General features: G+C 44.3%; 1 protein-coding gene across 12 annotated transcripts in view; it reads left to right on the top strand.

Annotated features, from left to right (window-relative positions):
* Positions 1-17314, top strand: part of PITPNM2 (phosphatidylinositol transfer protein membrane associated 2) — a 127522-nt gene that overhangs the window by 73016 nt on the left and 37192 nt on the right. For all 12 annotated transcript variants that reach the window (XR_011729785.1, XR_011729786.1, XM_071763717.1 and 9 more), the window contains 4 exons: positions 4068-4282; positions 5888-6009; positions 7416-7649; positions 14650-14973. Coding sequence is in view for 10 of the 12 variants with exons in the window: in XM_071763717.1 (XP_071619818.1) it covers positions 4068-4282; positions 5888-6009; positions 7416-7649; positions 14650-14973 (895 nt within the window). In the remaining 2 variants the exon portion in view is untranslated. The remainder of the gene's footprint in view (positions 1-4067; positions 4283-5887; positions 6010-7415; positions 7650-14649; positions 14974-17314) is intronic.

The raw sequence follows: 17314 nt of genomic DNA on the forward strand, positions 1-17314 counted from the left end.
TGCTTCATGTCTTCATTATTCATGGACAAGAGGTCTACCATGCACAGTGCTGTCAGTCTTCAAAATTTGAATAATCTCAAATCAAAACTGCCACAAGTCACTGAATTAGGGCATTGGTGTTGTGTTCATACATTGCTGTAACTCAGCACTCACCTTGTTGTGAAGGTAAAGCATTGCCAGCCTTCTGTAATCACTCCCTAACTTGCCTAGATTGGAGGGTTGTTCTGGAAATAATAATTGGTGGTAAACAAGTTGAGATTATAACTATATCATCTATTTTTTAAAGTTAGAACAATGCTTGGATTGGCAGGGATGCTCTGTGCAGGGGCCTGAGCCCATCTGTAGCCTGTGCTGTGCTCCAGAGCTGGAACACAAGAAGATTGATATTCTGATGTATATTCTGATGTATATTCTGATATTCTTAGGGGGGTCCTTCTGGTGGGGTTGGGTTTTCATCCAATTCACTGAAAGCAAAACACTCCAAGTTCAGTTTGCACAGCCTGGCTTCTGGTTTTTTCCAGTTGGTAGAGTCAGGCACATCTTAGCTCTCTTGTCCTGTATTCTTGTTGTGTGAGCACCCAGTTCCTCCAGCTGTGGTGGTTTCCATTGCCATCAACCATCATTCCTCTCCTGAGCTGGACAGGAGCTGGGTTCAGTCTCCTGGTCCCACTCAGCTGTGCCAGGAGATGTTTGCTGGGCTGAAGCTTTGCAAGATGTGCTCTTGTTAGAGGCACATTCCTGAGGAATGGAAGAGCTGAGAACTGATCAAGTTGTCTTTGCTAATAGAAGACTTTGTCTACAGGCATTTGACTCCTGTCATGAAGGGCAGATAACAAATGGAACTAAGCTAACCCAGTGTTTAGGTGACATTCATGGGAATTATTCATTTATGATTGTGATGGTGTGGTCATGTGCTGTGTCCCATGCTATGCTGCTGTGCCAAAAGATTTATTTTAATAGAAGCCTTTAAGTAACTGGCATTCTTGCTAATCAGGGTGCATCTGCTTCTCTGGGTTCCCTGTTATGAGTAATTTAATGCTATTGCTTTAGCTAGAAGGGATCTGTGTCACCATCTGTCCTGATGGCTGTTGATGGGGCTGTGCAGAACATGGAGTGTTCTGCCTGGAACACCAGGAGAAGAGAAGGGACTCTGAAGGGATGATGGGATTTCCTGTTGCAGTCCAAGAGAGGATGGTTGACTGTGATGAGGACTTAAATAAGTTGTAATAAGGGCTGGTAGCTACTCTTTGATTTTGTTGGTGACCATTCCACAAATACTTCTGCAGGGGGAAGATGCTGTTGTTAATTAATAGCAGTAGTAATGACACAGGTAATCTGCTGAATAAAGTCTCTGCTCACCAGCCTGGGTCCATGAGGATGAAACCTTCCAGACTGCCCCTAAAATGCCCTCAATATCTGCCACTCCCAGCAGACAGATCTTTGGAGAAGGCTTGCCAGACAATTTTCAAGCCAAATGGTTCCCTAATCAATGGTTATTTTTTTAATTATTGTTTGCAGACCACTTCCTTGTAACAAGCCTTCTCCATCCTGTAGCTGAGTCACAACAGCCATGAAGAGGCTCTGTGGCTGAAAAGCAAATTGCTCTTCACTCCTGGAAGTGGTTTGCTTTCACAGGACCACTTAGCACCAAATATCATCCTGGTCTTTCACGTGTGTGTGGCTCTTGTCTTTGCTGTGTGAGAAACATCTCCTTTTTGTCTCTGTGACTGCTTAGTAATTGTATTGTTACCATCTCACCCAACTTGTTTGGTCCTCCCAGACCTCACTGTGTCCTGGGACCTTCTCAGCAGGCTGAGGGGTGGGGATGGGAGCATCAGGGGCTAGGAGAGAGTTTGGGAGGATTTCTGGTAGGGAGTTTTCCTTTGACCATGCTATCCTTCCCAGTGATGTTATGTTGGGTTTGGGGTGTAAATTGGCCTGACTCCAAAGTCCTGGCTCAAAAGATAGTTTGGAATGCAAACTTCACAGCTCTGATGTTTTGTTTGTTTTTTTTTTTTTTTTGTAATGTGAAGGTGCAGCTCTTACTTCACATTTGTCTAAGGAAATGTTCTTGCTGTCCCTTGTTGTATCTTGTGCAGATGAGTGACAAGGAGGGAGGAATGTGTAGGGCCAAAATTTGCTTAAGGCTGTGGGTTGGGTTTGGTCATCTGGAAAGGCTGAAGGAAGAAGCATGTGCTGCTCTCAGAATAGGGCTCGTGGTCTCCTTTAGGTGCATAAAACAGAAATGAGAAGTGGGATGTGAATGAACTTCTGCAAAGAATCTCAGTTAATTTGGGTTTCTCCCTTCTTCCTTCCCCCAGCAAGTGCTGGGACCATAACACTGCAGTGGTGGAGGGATCCCTGGAGGGATTTAAAGCCATGGAGATGTGGTGCTGAGGGCCATGGTTTAGTGGTGGTCTTGGCAGTGCTGGGTTACTGGTTGGATTTGATGATCTTAAAGGTCCTTTCCAACCAAACTGATTCTATGATTCTGCACGTGATAATTTGGCATGAAGAGAACCCACGTTTCCTCTGCTTATGCTTTCCATGGGCTTCTGCCATATGATAAACCTCTCAATCTCCATAATTTGTATCAGCAGTTTAGAGCAGATGCTGCTGCTGTTCTGCCTGAGACATCCTCTGGGCCTGCTGGGTTACTCCCTTTTCCAAGACCTTTGAATTAACCAGATTTTGGGGTCATCAAGAGTCTTTAGTGTTATTGTCATAAATATTTGTACAGGACTTGGCCAGTGCTTACATAAGAACTGAAAGACAGTAATTTGTTTTAAGAGGATGTGTGTTGTGATGAACTGCCTGCTGAATTCTGGATATAAGCTGTAAAAAGTGCTTTTCTTTTGCAAAAAAGCAACTCTTTAGATTATCAGTTATTTAGATTTGTCAGGTACGGCTGTTTATTTACACATGAGAGTTCTTAGAAGAGGGCTTTTTACTTCTAAATATCTGTGTTGGCTTATCATCCTCTCCTCAAAAGCTGAGAAGGTGATCTCTTGCATTTTATTAATTTTGTGTTAAACCATGTTATCCTTTGAATTATTTGTATGGCAAAAATGAGAGGTGGGTGTTGAAATCAGTATTTCACAGGTGATTTTTACACGAAAGTTCCTTGTTTTACCCTTCTTGATTTCCAGAGTGCTGTCCTCTCAAATACAAGTGGTAAACTCACAGTTTTCACAACAGGAATCTGGAGGTATGGAGGTCATACATCATCCAATCTGCTGGATTGTGGTAGAAGGGAATAAATAGTTGGTTTGCCTCTATCTCTTCTTAGAAGCATTGAAATTAGTAATTTTTTAGTATTATTGGATTATATAATTATATAATATATATAATATGTATATTATATATATTATTATATAATATATATAATATATATATATAATTATATAATTATTTTATTATTATAACTATAATAATTTATTTTTTTTTGCCAGGTTTCTCAACAAGAGACAATACTACAAATAAAACCAAAACATGGAGGCTGCCAGGTGGTCCTGTGTGTCTTCTGGCAAACTTGGGGTTTTTTTCTAAATATCTTAATGAACAGATCAGAACCTCCAAGCTGTTCTTGGAGAGCCCTCAAACAACAAGCCCCCAAATCTTCTGGTTTCAGGTCACAAAATAATGGCCTTTAGGACTGTGTGCATGTTTTTTCACCCTGATTTGTCACCACAAGAAGGTGCCAGGTTGTTCAAACTCCTTTTCACTGGGTCATCTGCTGCTGCCACAGCTTTTTGTGCTGTTGGGTGGCTCCAGGCTGGTCACCTCATGGAGGAGCAGGACTTGATGTCTCTATTCAAACTGCCTCTCATTGCTCAAATCCAGATTTTTACAGGATCCCTGCTAAATCAAGATGTCTCTTCCTGTATCTCTAAACTTTTCCTTCATGATCTTTAGGTCTGGTGACCTTCCTGCCAGGGCTCTCCTGCTTCTATAAAGTGCTGCTCAAAAGGAGTCCTAGAAACCATCCCCAACGTTCCATGTGCTTTGAGACCTTGGTATGTGAAATGCACTGGAAGGATTAATTTGTGACACGTTTTCTCCTTCAGAAAAAGAGCAGAGAGGAGACATGTGGAGAAGGCAGTGGGGTGGAGATCCTGGAGAACAGACCATACATGGATGGACCAGGAGGCAACGGGCAGTATACACACAAAGTGTACCACATTGGGATGCACATTCCCAGCTGGTTCCGGTCCATATTGCCCAAGGCAGCTCTGCGAGTGGAAGAGGAATCATGGAATGCTTATCCTTACACAAGGACAAGGTAAAATCCAGCAGAATTGCTTTCCCTGCTTTCAAGATTTGGTGTCACCCCTGTCCGGCAGTGGCATCTCCTCCATCTCCTGTAATACCCTTTAGAGAAACTGGGGTCAAGTCCTAAAATTCTTTGGAATTTTCATCTTAGGAGTGTGAGTGTTGCCTGAGCTGACCTGTGTATGTACTTGAGAATTTGTGACTGCTTGGTCTCAAATGTGAGTTGTTTTGTCTCTCAAAGCGTGGGAAATCTTGAAGGGTTTTTATTTAGTCCTGAATCCTGCACTGCATGTTCTGCTTAACCTTGCAGATATCTGCTAACTCAGTGAAGTTATAAATGGACACCATGAGGGGAAGGTTGTCATGATGAATATGACTACTGAGGATTCATTTTTCTAGGGGAGAAAGGGTTGGGACAGAAAAATCTTAATAAATCTGGTTCATCTTTTCTGGGAACTGTCTTACTGGCATTTAGCTAGAAAATAACAAACCTACATCTTATGGTTTTCACCCTGAGAAGGGAAGAGAACCAGCAGCTCTGTAGAGCCCTCTGGGACCTCCTCACTTCAGCTGATTTTGTCTTGGAGGCTTTAGATACCCTGGAAAAAAAATTAGCCTTTATGCCAGTTACTCTGACTTGGAGATTTCTCCCTTTTCTGAGTTTACACACCTGATATTGCTGTCAGCTTTCATAATGAAAAGGCTTTAAATAATATTTGGATTATTATAAAAATTCTAGAAAGGTTTTCTAGTTCTGTTTAGCTGGTCTGTGCAGGTAACATTAATCTGGGGAAAAGTGGGGAATCACTGTATGGGCAGCTGCTCAGGACAAGGTGTAATGGAGCTGCCTGACTTTCAGATGATTAAAGTCCACTTCCAGTCTGGTTTTATCTATGCTCTTGAAATGCCTGTGGGTCCATCAGTTGGCCAGGAAACCTGTGCAGAATCAGGCTGTATTTTAATCTGCTACAGATGCCAGGTAAGAGCTCTGCTTTTGTCCTGGCAGAGATGCATCCCCAGAGTGTCCTTGTCTTAGTATCCCTGCCATACCTGCAGTGCTGGTAGTGTAGCAGACCCAAAAGTTGGAAGTTCTGAAAGCTGAAAGTTTCAGCAAGTTCTCCTTGCTGAAAACTGCTCCTTTAAAAGCAGGCCTGATGATACTCTCCTGGAGAAGACATTGTCAAACTAAATTTCAGATTTTTGTCAGTGTGTCTGTTAAGTGAGATGATCTGTGGTCCCCTTGGGCTTTCTCCTTACCCTGGTATCTTGTGGAAGTTGTTTCCTGGTGGGTGCTGGGTTTCCTGTAACTACATGGAGCACTTTGGTGTCTTCTCACCTGCAATCAATCCAGCACCTCCTGGGGAGCTCAGCCCTTTGCTGTGGGTTTTCCTAAACCAGAGCTATTCCAGGGAAGCCACATGTCCAAGGAGAGCTCCTCTCTTAAGAAGTTCTTAAAGAAAATCTCTGGACAATAGGTATTTTAAGCATATCTGAAGTAAAACATGACTGAAGGCTGGCTGGGTTTTGAGGCTGATTTTGTACATCTTAGAAAGCATTTTCTCTGCTTGCCAAGCCAGGTGGGGATTACTCTAAGCTGCCTTGTTCTCCCTTCCAGGTACACGTGTCCTTTTGTGGAGAAATTCTCTATTGATATTGAAACCTACTACAAAAGTGATCCAGGAGAGCATGGCAATGTGTTCAACCTGTCTCCTGCAGATAAAAGACAAACCATTCTAGGTGAGTAGCCCTTTTATTTTACTTTTTTCCTTTTTTACAGAGTAAAAGTATTTTGGGGGTTTGTTTGTTTGTTTTCTTGGTGTGTCCTCCAAACAGATACCTGCACCCCTGCCAGTGTCAGACTGCAGGGTAGGGTGACAGCAAGTTGAGTGAGGACACCTGAGTTCTCATCAAGGGTTGATGGAAATCATGTGGAAAGAATTTGAATTCTGTAAATTGAAGCTGATGCTTTCCTGCCTCAGTTGTGCAGCTTCCAAGGGGAGTAAGCCAGCTAATGATTTGGGGGTTAATAGGTAGAAATAACCATAGGAGAGGAATGTATTGCTGTATAATCATGTGGCTCCTTTTCCTCCATGCAAATCGTTCCTATCTGCACCTCTGCAATGTGAAGGAATATTTCATTTTTGCTTCTCCTTTCAGTCTTGCCCTCGTGCAAGGTTAATAGTTCAGCTTAGCAGCTATCTTTGGGTTAATAAGCCTTACATATGGGAAGGATGTAATGAGAAAAGGCAAAAGGCAACACCTTATAAAAAGGTGGCAGGTGTCATAGTGATTTCTCTGCCTTGCTGTCCATTGTGGCCCATGCACATGGCATTTCCAAAGACCTAAATGCATGGTAGGGAGTAGTTGCAGCCATGTGGGACTGAAGTGTCCCTTGCTCTGAAGCCCATCTGATGGGAATTTCAGGACAGAACAAATAGGCTTGAGCCCTGCTGCCTCCTTGGGAAGTGTCAAGCAGAGCTGTCATCTCTTGGGAAGTGTGATCTTGCCCTTCAGCCCAGATTTCTGCTGAGGTCTGGGCTGGGGGCTGCAGATCTTTAAAAGATGCTCATTCCCTCCCATTGCAGTTTCCACATCTCCATTGTTCAGGTGTTAGTTAGGACTTGAATTAAACTTTCTGCCTTCTGCTGTACATCTGGTCTAACAACAGCAGGTGAGGAGTTAGCAGCAGCCTCACTTGATGGACTCCAAAAAGAAGGTGTTGAGTTGGCAGTGTCTTTTCCACAGCAGTGCTGAGAAGGGGCAGGTGTAGTTAACTGGCTCAGATGAGACAGAGCTGCAGTGATATCAGAAAAGCTGCAAGCTGGAATGTGCCAATGATCTGTTTGGAGCTGGGCAGAGCTGCCAGAGTGCTGGGGATCTGCAGACACTGTGGGCAAAAACATCAATTTGGAGCAAAGCCTCTGTTTGCTGGAACTCTGTGTGCTGGTTCCTCTGGCAGGGCTGCTCACTGCCCAGCAGTGAGGGATAAACAATTGAGATTTCAGTAAAAGAAGAAACTAAAAGAAACTTAACTGCTGAAATGCTTCTGATGATTTACCAAGCCAGAAATAACTCCTGAAAAATGGTGTTTTCTTTTGTTCAGATAAAGGAAGTGTCTGACTCTTTCTGTTCTCTTCCTATAGATCCTATTGATATTGTTAAAGATCCTATCCCTCCACACGAATACAAAGCTGAGGAGGATCCTAGGCTCTATAAATCTGTGAAGACTAAAAGAGGCCCCCTCTCAGAAGACTGGATTCAAGAGTACAAGAATAACCCTGGGAAATACCCCATCATGTGTGCATATAAACTGTGCAAAGTTGAGTTCAGATACTGGGGGATGCAGTCGAAAATCGAGCGGTTTATCCACGATGTTGGTGAGCATTTCCAGCACTGCAGAGTTCACTCTCCACTCCTTAATGTTGTTTCTGACACGTAGGTGAAGTATGTGCAACCTAACATATCCCAGGATGTGCCTGTGAAGAGATTCTCAGATTTGATTACTCTTTTGCAGACCTGTGGGTCTATTCAGAAAAAAAAAAATCACATTATTCTATCACTTCAAACCATGTGTGAATCCAAACCTCCTGTCCCCACTGAAAGAATTTCAGGTCCTGTGTAGTCAAGATCTTGACTTTTTTTTTTTTTTTTTTTTTTTTTTTTAATATAAGGGTTTGTCTATTACACTTTGCCAGATTGTTTTCAAAGCCTGCCAGTTTTCTTTATGATGAACAAAATCCCAAAGGGCTGCTCAAAGTAAGAAACTTCACTTCTGAATCCTAAGTGGTTCCAGAAAGCCACTCCCTGGAGTGTCCCTGGTTTCTACCTGCCCTGTGGCAGCACTGGTGGAGCTCTGTGGCCACACAGCTCTGTCCCCAAGGCTGCAGTGTTCAGGGCTCCCCCACCTCACTCTCAGCTCCCACTTGTCAGTAAATGTGGTGCTGTGATTGATGCATCATTCTAGGTCAGTGCTTTTAAGGAGGTATTGTTTGTGTCCCAGAAATGAGTAAGTGGAGACAGGCCAGGTGGTAGCAGTGCTGGCAGTAATTTGTTCTTTGCAGAAAATCTATAAAGCAACTGATATGTTTTCTGAGCCTTGCCTCAAGAGACAGGATCTATAGCCAGGTAGAAAACTTAATGTTTTCTAGAAGGATTTCTGTCTCAAAAATGGCTGTGGCTGTCTTCTAGCAAGGAAAAGGCCCAAGAAAGGCTGTGCAAAGGGTGCTACCAGCATTTCTGTACAGAAGAAATGCCCCTCCATGCCCCCTTCCTCCATGTCCTCCATGCAAAGCTGCTTTGAGGTGCCTGATGCTGGGATGAAGCAATCACTTCGTAGCTCTCAGTCATACCCTGCTCCTGAGGGTGCTGTGGAAACCACTGATAAAGCAGCAGAGAACAACATGCCCAGCTCTCTGGGTAGTGACAGGTTGCTTTCTTAAAGCTCCTTTGGTTTTACTTTGGCTCTAGATGGAAGTTTTGGGCTGTTATGGACTCTGTTACAAGTGGCTCTCTGCAGTGAAGTGCCTTGGTGTTTTGGGGACATGGGTTAATTCAGTGTACACTGCAAACCATGGGGGCAGAGTAACTGCTCCATTGTATCTGTGAAATAACAAAGCAACATGTGACTCTGCCAGTTGTTCAGAGGTGTTGGGGACAGATTAAAGTGTGGTCCCTTAGAAACATTTCTTTTGTGTTTCATGAAAGATTGCCTGCCATTTTCCTCTTGATTGAGGCTGTTTGGAGAGCTGAGCTCATTGTCTGCCTTTCAAAAGCTTTGCCACTCTCCTATAATGATGGCAAATACTGTTTTTCAAAGTGGTTAAGATGCATAAAATCAGAAAAGTCTTTCAGGCAAGACTTAAGTTGAATGAATATAAAGTGAAAACAAAAGCTTTGGGGATCTACAGATGTGTGGCCTTCCTTTGCCATGGGGAAGCCATTGGTGAGTGGAAAAAGTGCTGGAGAATGTATACCAGGGAGAGGTGGGGATGAGGATGAGGATGTTCACTCTGGCAAGTTGTCTGCAACATGACTGACCAGGCTTCTCTGCTCGTGCCAGGCTTGGGGTTTCAGCTGGGAACCCAAAGCAGATGGAGACCTTTTTATGCTTTGTGCACCTGATGCTCTCTCAGATGCCAGAGATGTTCCTGTAGGCCATGCCCTTCCTTGACATTTCTCTCCTATTTTCCTCTGTTCCCAGCTCCTGCAAATGAGTTCCTTGTGGAATTATCTCTCTCTGTACAGGGCAATCAAGGTAGAAAGAAAGAGCAGGACCCAAACTCTGCCCAAGGAGAGGGACAGCCAAGTAGTGGTGCAAACTCAAATTAGAGAAGGCTTGAAAGAACAAAACATCTGAGTTAAGTAATGGATGGGTTGTGAGATGTAGAAAGGCTTCTGAGTGCAGAGGGAGTAACTCTGGGGGATGGTGTTGAAATGTTCTCAGTCTTATTGAGTTCAAGAGCCATTTTTTCAGATGACTAATTGGACAGTTACTCAGTGCTTTGACAGCCTGAGACACAGACTAAAATTGTGGGCTATTAGTCTACTTGGCTGTAATATTTGTATGCTTTTTTACTCCTTTCCCATAGAATTTAAGTTTAATTGGACTGGCACTGCATAATGTTCTGCTCCCACTTGCTTCCTAATGGTGCACGTGGGCTACAATTCCTTTACTGTTAAATAAGTGCATTGGCTGTGTGCAGGTTATTGATTATATACCACAGGAAAGTGTGTTCCCATCCCAGGAACTGGAGCTTTGTCTAAGCCTCTGAGGCTAAATATTCCCAAATTGTTGCCCAGTGATGAAGTGGGAGTGAAAGCTCTTTTGCAGAAGGTTTGCATCACCTAAGCCCTGGCTGGGAAGTTCCTGGGACCATTGGTTTTGGTTGTGAGAGGTCTGAGCAAGGGAAGGTGGGGAACCAAGCAGGTCTGAGGGCAGGTTACCTTTGCTTGAATATCTTCAGACAACCAGAACTGTCTGGATGAGGCAACGGGATCTGTTGGGACTACCAGGCAGTGTTTCCCAAGGAGGATCAGGCATCCTTTGCCTGCTGCCAAGGCTTGGGAGGGGGTTACAAAGTGCTTTGGGTGCATATTCAGTGGTATCTGAACAGTTGTTTTAGGTGATGAGCTGAGGAGGTTTGGTCAAGATTCATGGAGATTTTTTCATTGGTGTTTTTGGGCTTTTTTTGGTGTTGTGGGTTTTTTGGTTTTGTTTTTTGTTTGGGTTTTATCCCTTTTTTTTTTTTTTTTCTTTTTTTTTAAATCGAGTTTTTACTATTTGCTATTTTTACTTCAATTTGGATAACCCAGAACTGAAACCCAAAGCTTTGTAAATTTAGCTCAAGAGTCCTCTCTGTCCTGGCTTGTCTCATGGGCATTTACCCTTCCTTTTGTGAGAGAAGTTCAACCCAGTCTGCAGGCAAATCCTTTGCAAGAGGCAGCACCTCCTGGATCCAGGCAGTCTCTGAGTTGTTGAGATGGGGAGTTGAAAGGCAAGTGATTAAAATGTTTGCACCCTGCTAGACTCTACACAGATCTTTCTGCACAGCACGGTGGGAAATGTTGTAATTAAATCACCACGACAAGGACAGCTACTTCTGAACTCAATCTGCATCTGCACAATTGGCCATGTGTGGTTTCCTTTGATTGATTTTTTATTTTTTTTTTAGCATCGCACGCTCTAGAAAAGTAGTAGTCTTGTTAACTACTGATTAACTACAAAAATGAGCTGGTACCTGCATAATTACATAAAAAAAAAAAAGCTATTCCTATTACTTCTGATTGCCTGTTGAGACCCTGGGGTTACCCTCCTATTCTGGGAAATAAGGCTCAGATGAGTGTTAAGCATGCTGGGTGGAGGTGGAAAACCTACTGTAAAATGTTCTCTAATTCCTTTGTGCTGCTCAGTTCTCTCTTCACACCAAAAAAGCTTCTGGGACAGCATCTCCTACCCTGCAGTTCTGTACTGCTGGGCTGCTTTGCTCAGGTGCTTGCAGGAGGGATCTTTGCATTGCCAGGAGCTTGTTGAATTCTGTCCCACCTGGAATAAAGGTGTCAGGTGGGATTCTATACCCAACTTCTCCTCCCAGCCTGGAGCAAGCCACAGGCTTGCAAGGCAAAGTGGTGCAACTGGTCCCCAGGCATGGCTGGAAAGCAGGCTGTGGGATTGGGTACAGGATAGGGGCTGTTCCTGGTGAGCAGGAGCCATTTGCACCTCCTCTCCTTTCAGAGAGAAAAATGAAACCAAACTGGGCCATGGACACCTTCAACACCATCCTGATGGGCATCTCTGATCTGCTAAAATGAGATTTTTTTTCCCAATTACATAGTTTCCTGAGTCTAATCTTTCCCCTCCTTTTCACTTTTCAAATAAAAAGCTTGTTTTTCCTCTAACATTTTGACCAAAACCATGCATTAAGCCTGGATTTTTCCCATTGCACAGGAGGGAAGCAGTGTCCAGCCAGGTGAGGTCAGTCATTTGGAGCTGGAGTTTGAATCTTGGTAGCTGCATGGAGGCACTTGCTGCCTCCTCTGGGCTTCTGCTGCCTGTTGGAAGGTTTCAGTGCTGCAGGCTGAAGATTAATTCAGTGATACACTCACTGCTGTGCTCTGAGGGACTGCTTAAGTTTTCCATCCCTAGCAGTAAAGAATTTTTCTGCAAGCCATGACTTTATTTTTCAGTTTCTTTTGTACCCGGACAGCCTCATTCTCTTCCAGATTTTCTCTCTGGAAGAAAGGGAAATGCAGCATTGCTGACACATCCTGGGGCAGGCCAGGGGCTAGGAAAATAATCTGGCTTTGACTTCAGAACTGGAATGGAGTAATAGAAGCTCAAGAGCCATGGAGTGCTGTGATACCATCCTGTTAGCAAAAGGAGAAGGCTTGAAGGGAGGGTGACTTGGGGTGTCTGATCAAAGGAAGCAAAACGTGATTTGTGTGAAGAGATGAAGTGAAAGAAAGCAGAGGGGAATTTCAGGAGACTTTTCTCATCCTCAAGTGGTTTTCATGTTCCTTCAATATATGGCATCTTGTGCCTTTATGTAGGATTTGTGAGGAGTTGGGTGCATTGAACCCAGGAGTGTGAGCAGGGGTTGCTGAGCCCTGGAACTGAGGAAGCTTTGGGATGAGACAGAGGAAACTGTTCACTTCTGATCCCAGAATGTTTTCAAGGTGTCTCAAGTAAGGTAGAAGTGGCCATGGTGGAAATCCAAAGGATGGTTTTGATGGTGGGGGACTGAATTACAGCAAGATGATGTTTTCTTGGCTTTCAGTGTGGCTGTTTGGGGAGTTTAATCTTCATTTTTAAGCTCAGCTGGTTGTCAATCACAATGAGAGGTCAGGAGGCTAAAACATTCTCCTGTAGTTCTGCAAAAAGTAATCTGGTGAGAGAAATAACTCTGAATCTCAACTAAGGTTGAACAGAATTAGGTTGCCAAAGCTTCTTGTTCTGCCCCCAGAAGGTCACAGTCTGCTGGCTCACACTTCCCTCTCCTACGTGGAGCTCTGTTTGAAAGTCAGGCAGAGAAATGCATAAAATATTGATATATTTAATCTTGCAGTGCAAATGAGGTTCAAATTGAGCTGCTCCATTGCATTAGCTGCTGATCTCAATGGTTATTTCCTCCTGAGAGGTTGACTTGTGATGGTTGGTACCCTTAAGAACTAACCCAGAGCAGAAAATGAGGTTCCTGGGCCTGGAAGGAAATAACTATATAAAAAGTGTTTTTTTTGTGGGATTTAGAAAAAATTGATTGCTGAAAACAAAAGGGATATTTAGGCTGAAGAGCACAGAAACTGGCAGTAGTGAGACCTGAAACTTTCTGTACAAATATTGCTGGAAACATTTTAGAAACCTGGTGCACAGTGGGACCATCCAGCTTTGGCCATGTCCGTGGAAAGGGAAGGTGGCTTCCAAGCTTTGTCTTTCCTCTTGGGGGTTCTTAGAGCTTGATCTGCAGCTCCCAGAACATAAGTGATTTTAACATAACCTGGTGATTGCTCTCTGGCTTGTAATAGTGGTGTGGTGTGGGCTGTGGTCTTTGGCCCATTAGTGAGGGGTTGGCTGCCCTACCAGCTTTTCAGCACAGGGTGTTTCTGCTCCAGGCTTAGCAGTGGAGGATTAGAGATCCATAATCTCCTTGAAAACAAATCCAGTGCTGCTTTTGGCATGTCCTTCAGGCCCATCCCTGCCTCAGTTTCCCAGTAATTAACGAGGGGACAATATGAATTGATTATTTTAAATGTTGGTGGCTTTCGTTTGGGTTTTGTTTGTTGGTTTTTTTGTTTTTTTGGTTTTTTTTATAAGGCCTCTCGAGGATTAGTTTGTCAGTATTTATAGAAGCTTTTAAAAGCACCATTACTGCTGTGTGTTGCCATCAGCAATAAATAGCAGTTTGGAGCTTTGACCTGGCACGAGCTTTTAAGCAAATAACGTTGGTTGAAAATCTTCCCTGACTTTACTGTGTTTTAAAAGTCTTGGTGGCACCATAATGTTAGCCAGCAAGTTTAAGTCTCAAAGGAAAGTTTCTGTTGCCTGCTCAGGAGCATGAAGTGTTGCTATTAAGACAGTTTCAAATACATGATACGTTGAAATATTTTAAATTGGCTTTGCCCACTTCATTTTTCTCGTGCAGCAGAAGACAGATGGCATCTGCAAAATAAAGCATTTTTATTCCCTCCCTTCCTTTGCTTCCCATCCCATTATCTCAGAGCTCATGTTTGTGGTGCTGTTTTGCTGATAGAGAAGCCAGGTGCAGAAACCAGATTTCCAGGGAAAGGAGAGGCTTTAGGCTTAGCACTGCAGATGTGGGATGTGCTTCTGGCATGCAACAATTTGGTGGGCTATGTAATGTTCATCAGGGAACCACTTGAAACTCCCCCAGACTGAAGAATCAGTGGGTTTTGTTGTTGATATTGGCTTTTTTCTTTTTTTCTTTTTTTTTTCCTTCCGATTTTTATTCCTTTTGGGAACATACCTCATGTTGAAGGCCAGATCCAAATGTTACACCTCCACAGAACTCCATGGGAATTGCAGTTATAGCTGTGCCTGGTTCCTCCCTGGTGGAACAGGTAGTTACAGAACAAAATCCTGGATCCAGAATTAGGAAATCCATTCCTTCAGTTAAAAGCAGTTGCAGAAGACAGCTGATTTTTCAGTGCATGGTTGGTTAGCAAGAAATGAGGAGAGAAAACACATGAAGCAGCCAATTTGCCATCCTGACTCTTGGTATGTGAAGGTCCTTGGTGCAGCTTCTAGCACTGTGTTGTTGGTACAACTGTAATACCCTTACAACAGTGTCTTGAGGTTTTGGGGATGGGAATGCATCGATTCCTGCAGTTCTGGAGGAACTGGTGACCGGAACATTCTGGTTTTAGGTTTGAGGAAGGTCATGGTCCGTGCCCACCGGCAGGCGTGGTGCTGGCAGGATGAGTGGTATGGACTCACCATCGAGGACATCAGGCAGCTGGAGAAGGAGGCACAGCTGATGCTGGCTCAGAAGATGGCCCAGTTCTGCAGTGAGAATGATGCAGAGCAGCACAGTGCCAAAGATGCTCCTGGTGAGAAGGATGCTGAAGCCAGCCCAGTTTCACCTGCTGACACAGAAGATGCTGCTGGTAACGAGGACACGGGCTCTGCGAGGTCACTCACCAAGCAGTGGTCCACATCTTCCAAATCCTCAAGATCTTCAAAGAGAGGAGGTAAGATGGTGCTGGATTGCTTTTCTGAAGAGGTGCATGGGTGGGCTTTTGGGGAGATACAACCCTGTCTCTGTGTGCCCGGCACCTTTAGGACAATGTGAGTTCTTTCAACTCAGAGGCCTTCTCTGCTGGTATTGGAGGCTGAGACTTCTCAGGTGATTTGTTACAGGTTTGGGAATGTTTGTAGTCATCCCATAACTGTGACTTGGTGGCAGATGGCAGAATTCTTGCCAATCTCAAATCAGAATAGCTGGGAGAAAAACAGAAGAGCAGGCAGCAGCTGGGCTGGGGTTCAGAAGATTCACAGCAGTCCCTGTTACTCAAGAGCCACTGGGGGCTTTCATAAGGTCTGGCCCTTCAGTGGTTTTTCCTCTCTGGATGTCTCTTTTGCTGTGTCACAGAACTGGGTCCCTGTTACCTGCCTCGAGTTCTCCAGGAGCTGTCACTCCATGGCCAGGGTTGTCCCTTCCCCTGTGCCACCCATTTGAGACATGAACATTGGGTTCCACAGGTGCTGCAGTGCAGCTCGCACAGCAAAGCAGCCCCTTCAGCTATTGGGGAAATTAAGGCAGGTACCACCAAAAAAAGTGGGTGAGGGCTTCTACTTTCCCCTGGTGATGGTGTAGGTGGCTGTGCAGAAGCCAAAGGTCAGAGCCTGCCATGAGGTGGGACCATGGCTCATGGTTGTGTTCCCTTTAAACACCATTTAGCAAGCTGTCAGGATTTTGCTGTTAAAGCCCCTGTGAACATCCTGTAAGGACTCAGCTCTGAGTTCTGAATTTTATCATTCACCCCTTCCTAGGCAGTCTGCTTTATTTTTTGGCTGTGTTGAACTCTTCCCTTCCTCAGATCATTCTGTTCCAAGGGGTAAATCCTCAGTGAGTTACAGGCAGAAGGTTTGAACCCTCAGCAATTCCCTCTCCTTTGAGTCAGCCACAGCAGATAGCTGGGTAAGAGCTGTCGTAGCACTAAGGCAAAAAAATCCTGATTTTTCTGAAAAACCCAAGGGGCTGCATTCCTTCCAGTGACACTGGAAAGGGTGATTGAAGCTTCTCCATCTCTCCTATGCACTAAATATTATGAGTTGAGTTTCCCTTTTTATTTACCACTCCATATTTACCACTCCATCACTGATTTCATCACGGGGTGCATGAGCAGTAGTTTTACCTTGTGATGACTCACTGGAGTGAGCCCCAGGGGAGAACCTACCAGATGCTTCATAAATCATGATATACAGATAAAAATCCTGGCTACTTTGCACCAGGATTTTATACTGATGTCTGTGATTATGCCCTTTGTTATGAACCCTTCTTCCAGTGCTGAGATGTTCATCAGAGGCTGGAGTTTTCATCCCTCTTAGGATTTCACTTGAAGGTTTTCACGAATTTCTCTTAAACTGTAGAATGTCTCTGCTTTTACAAGGGAAAAAAGTAATGAAAAAAAACCCAAAAAAAAGAATGGTGATGTGCTGGGAAGTACGTCACACAGATATTTTAATCCCTCTTTATGCTGGCAGCATATTAACACATGGAAGCAAGGAGGGCTGGCTCGACTTACCGCTCCCTCCAGCTGAAAGAAGCGATGCCTTTGCTCCAGAAGATCTCAATCTTTTCTCTCCCATCCAAGCAAGACCTCTGGTGACAGCAGGACCCTTGTCACCATCCCATATGTTATTATAGATTCTATTTTTAGCACCTGTTATGTGAGTGCCTTGACGTCGCTCCAGCGTGCGTTACCGCGGCTCTGCCCACCTCCTCGCTCCCTGCTTCCCAAGGGGTGGGTGCTGGGGTAGCTGGGGGCTGCTGAGTTGATGCTGGGACTCCACTCAGGGTCTCCATCCTCTTGCCACACGAAAACTGGGCAGCAAAATGAGAAAAAAAAAAAAAAAAAAGTCTTAGAGATTTAACAGCATGAAAGGGCTCACGCGGCTGTCAGAGTAACCAGAACCTTTCAGCATCTTTGGATCTGCTCAATGAGAGTTTGTCACAGTCTCCTCAGGTTTTTGCAGTATTGGGTGAGGTGGCTGCTTTGTGTGAGCTGTGTGATAAGCAAGAGCCATCAGAAAGAGGGGAGAAAACCTCTTGTTGTTGTTCTCTGGCCAGTGCTCCCTTCAGCAGATGCCTGGTCTGGAACAAGTCCAGCCAAGAAGAGTTCAGGCTGGATCGTTGCTAAATTGTATCTGAGAAAAAAACAAAGGGGGAGAGGGGCAAAAAGCTGTAGTGTTTATGTTTAGCACAGGGAACTCTGGAGGGGAAAAGGAGAAGGAACAGGTAGGTGTGAGAACAGGAGGGCAAAACCCAAAGGGAGCGTTGGGTTTCTCTGTGCTAAATCAGTGCTGCCG

The sequence above is a fragment of the Heliangelus exortis genome, chromosome 19, assembly GCF_036169615.1.
Source record: "Heliangelus exortis chromosome 19, bHelExo1.hap1, whole genome shotgun sequence".
Classification (NCBI taxonomy): Eukaryota; Metazoa; Chordata; class Aves; order Apodiformes; family Trochilidae; genus Heliangelus; species Heliangelus exortis.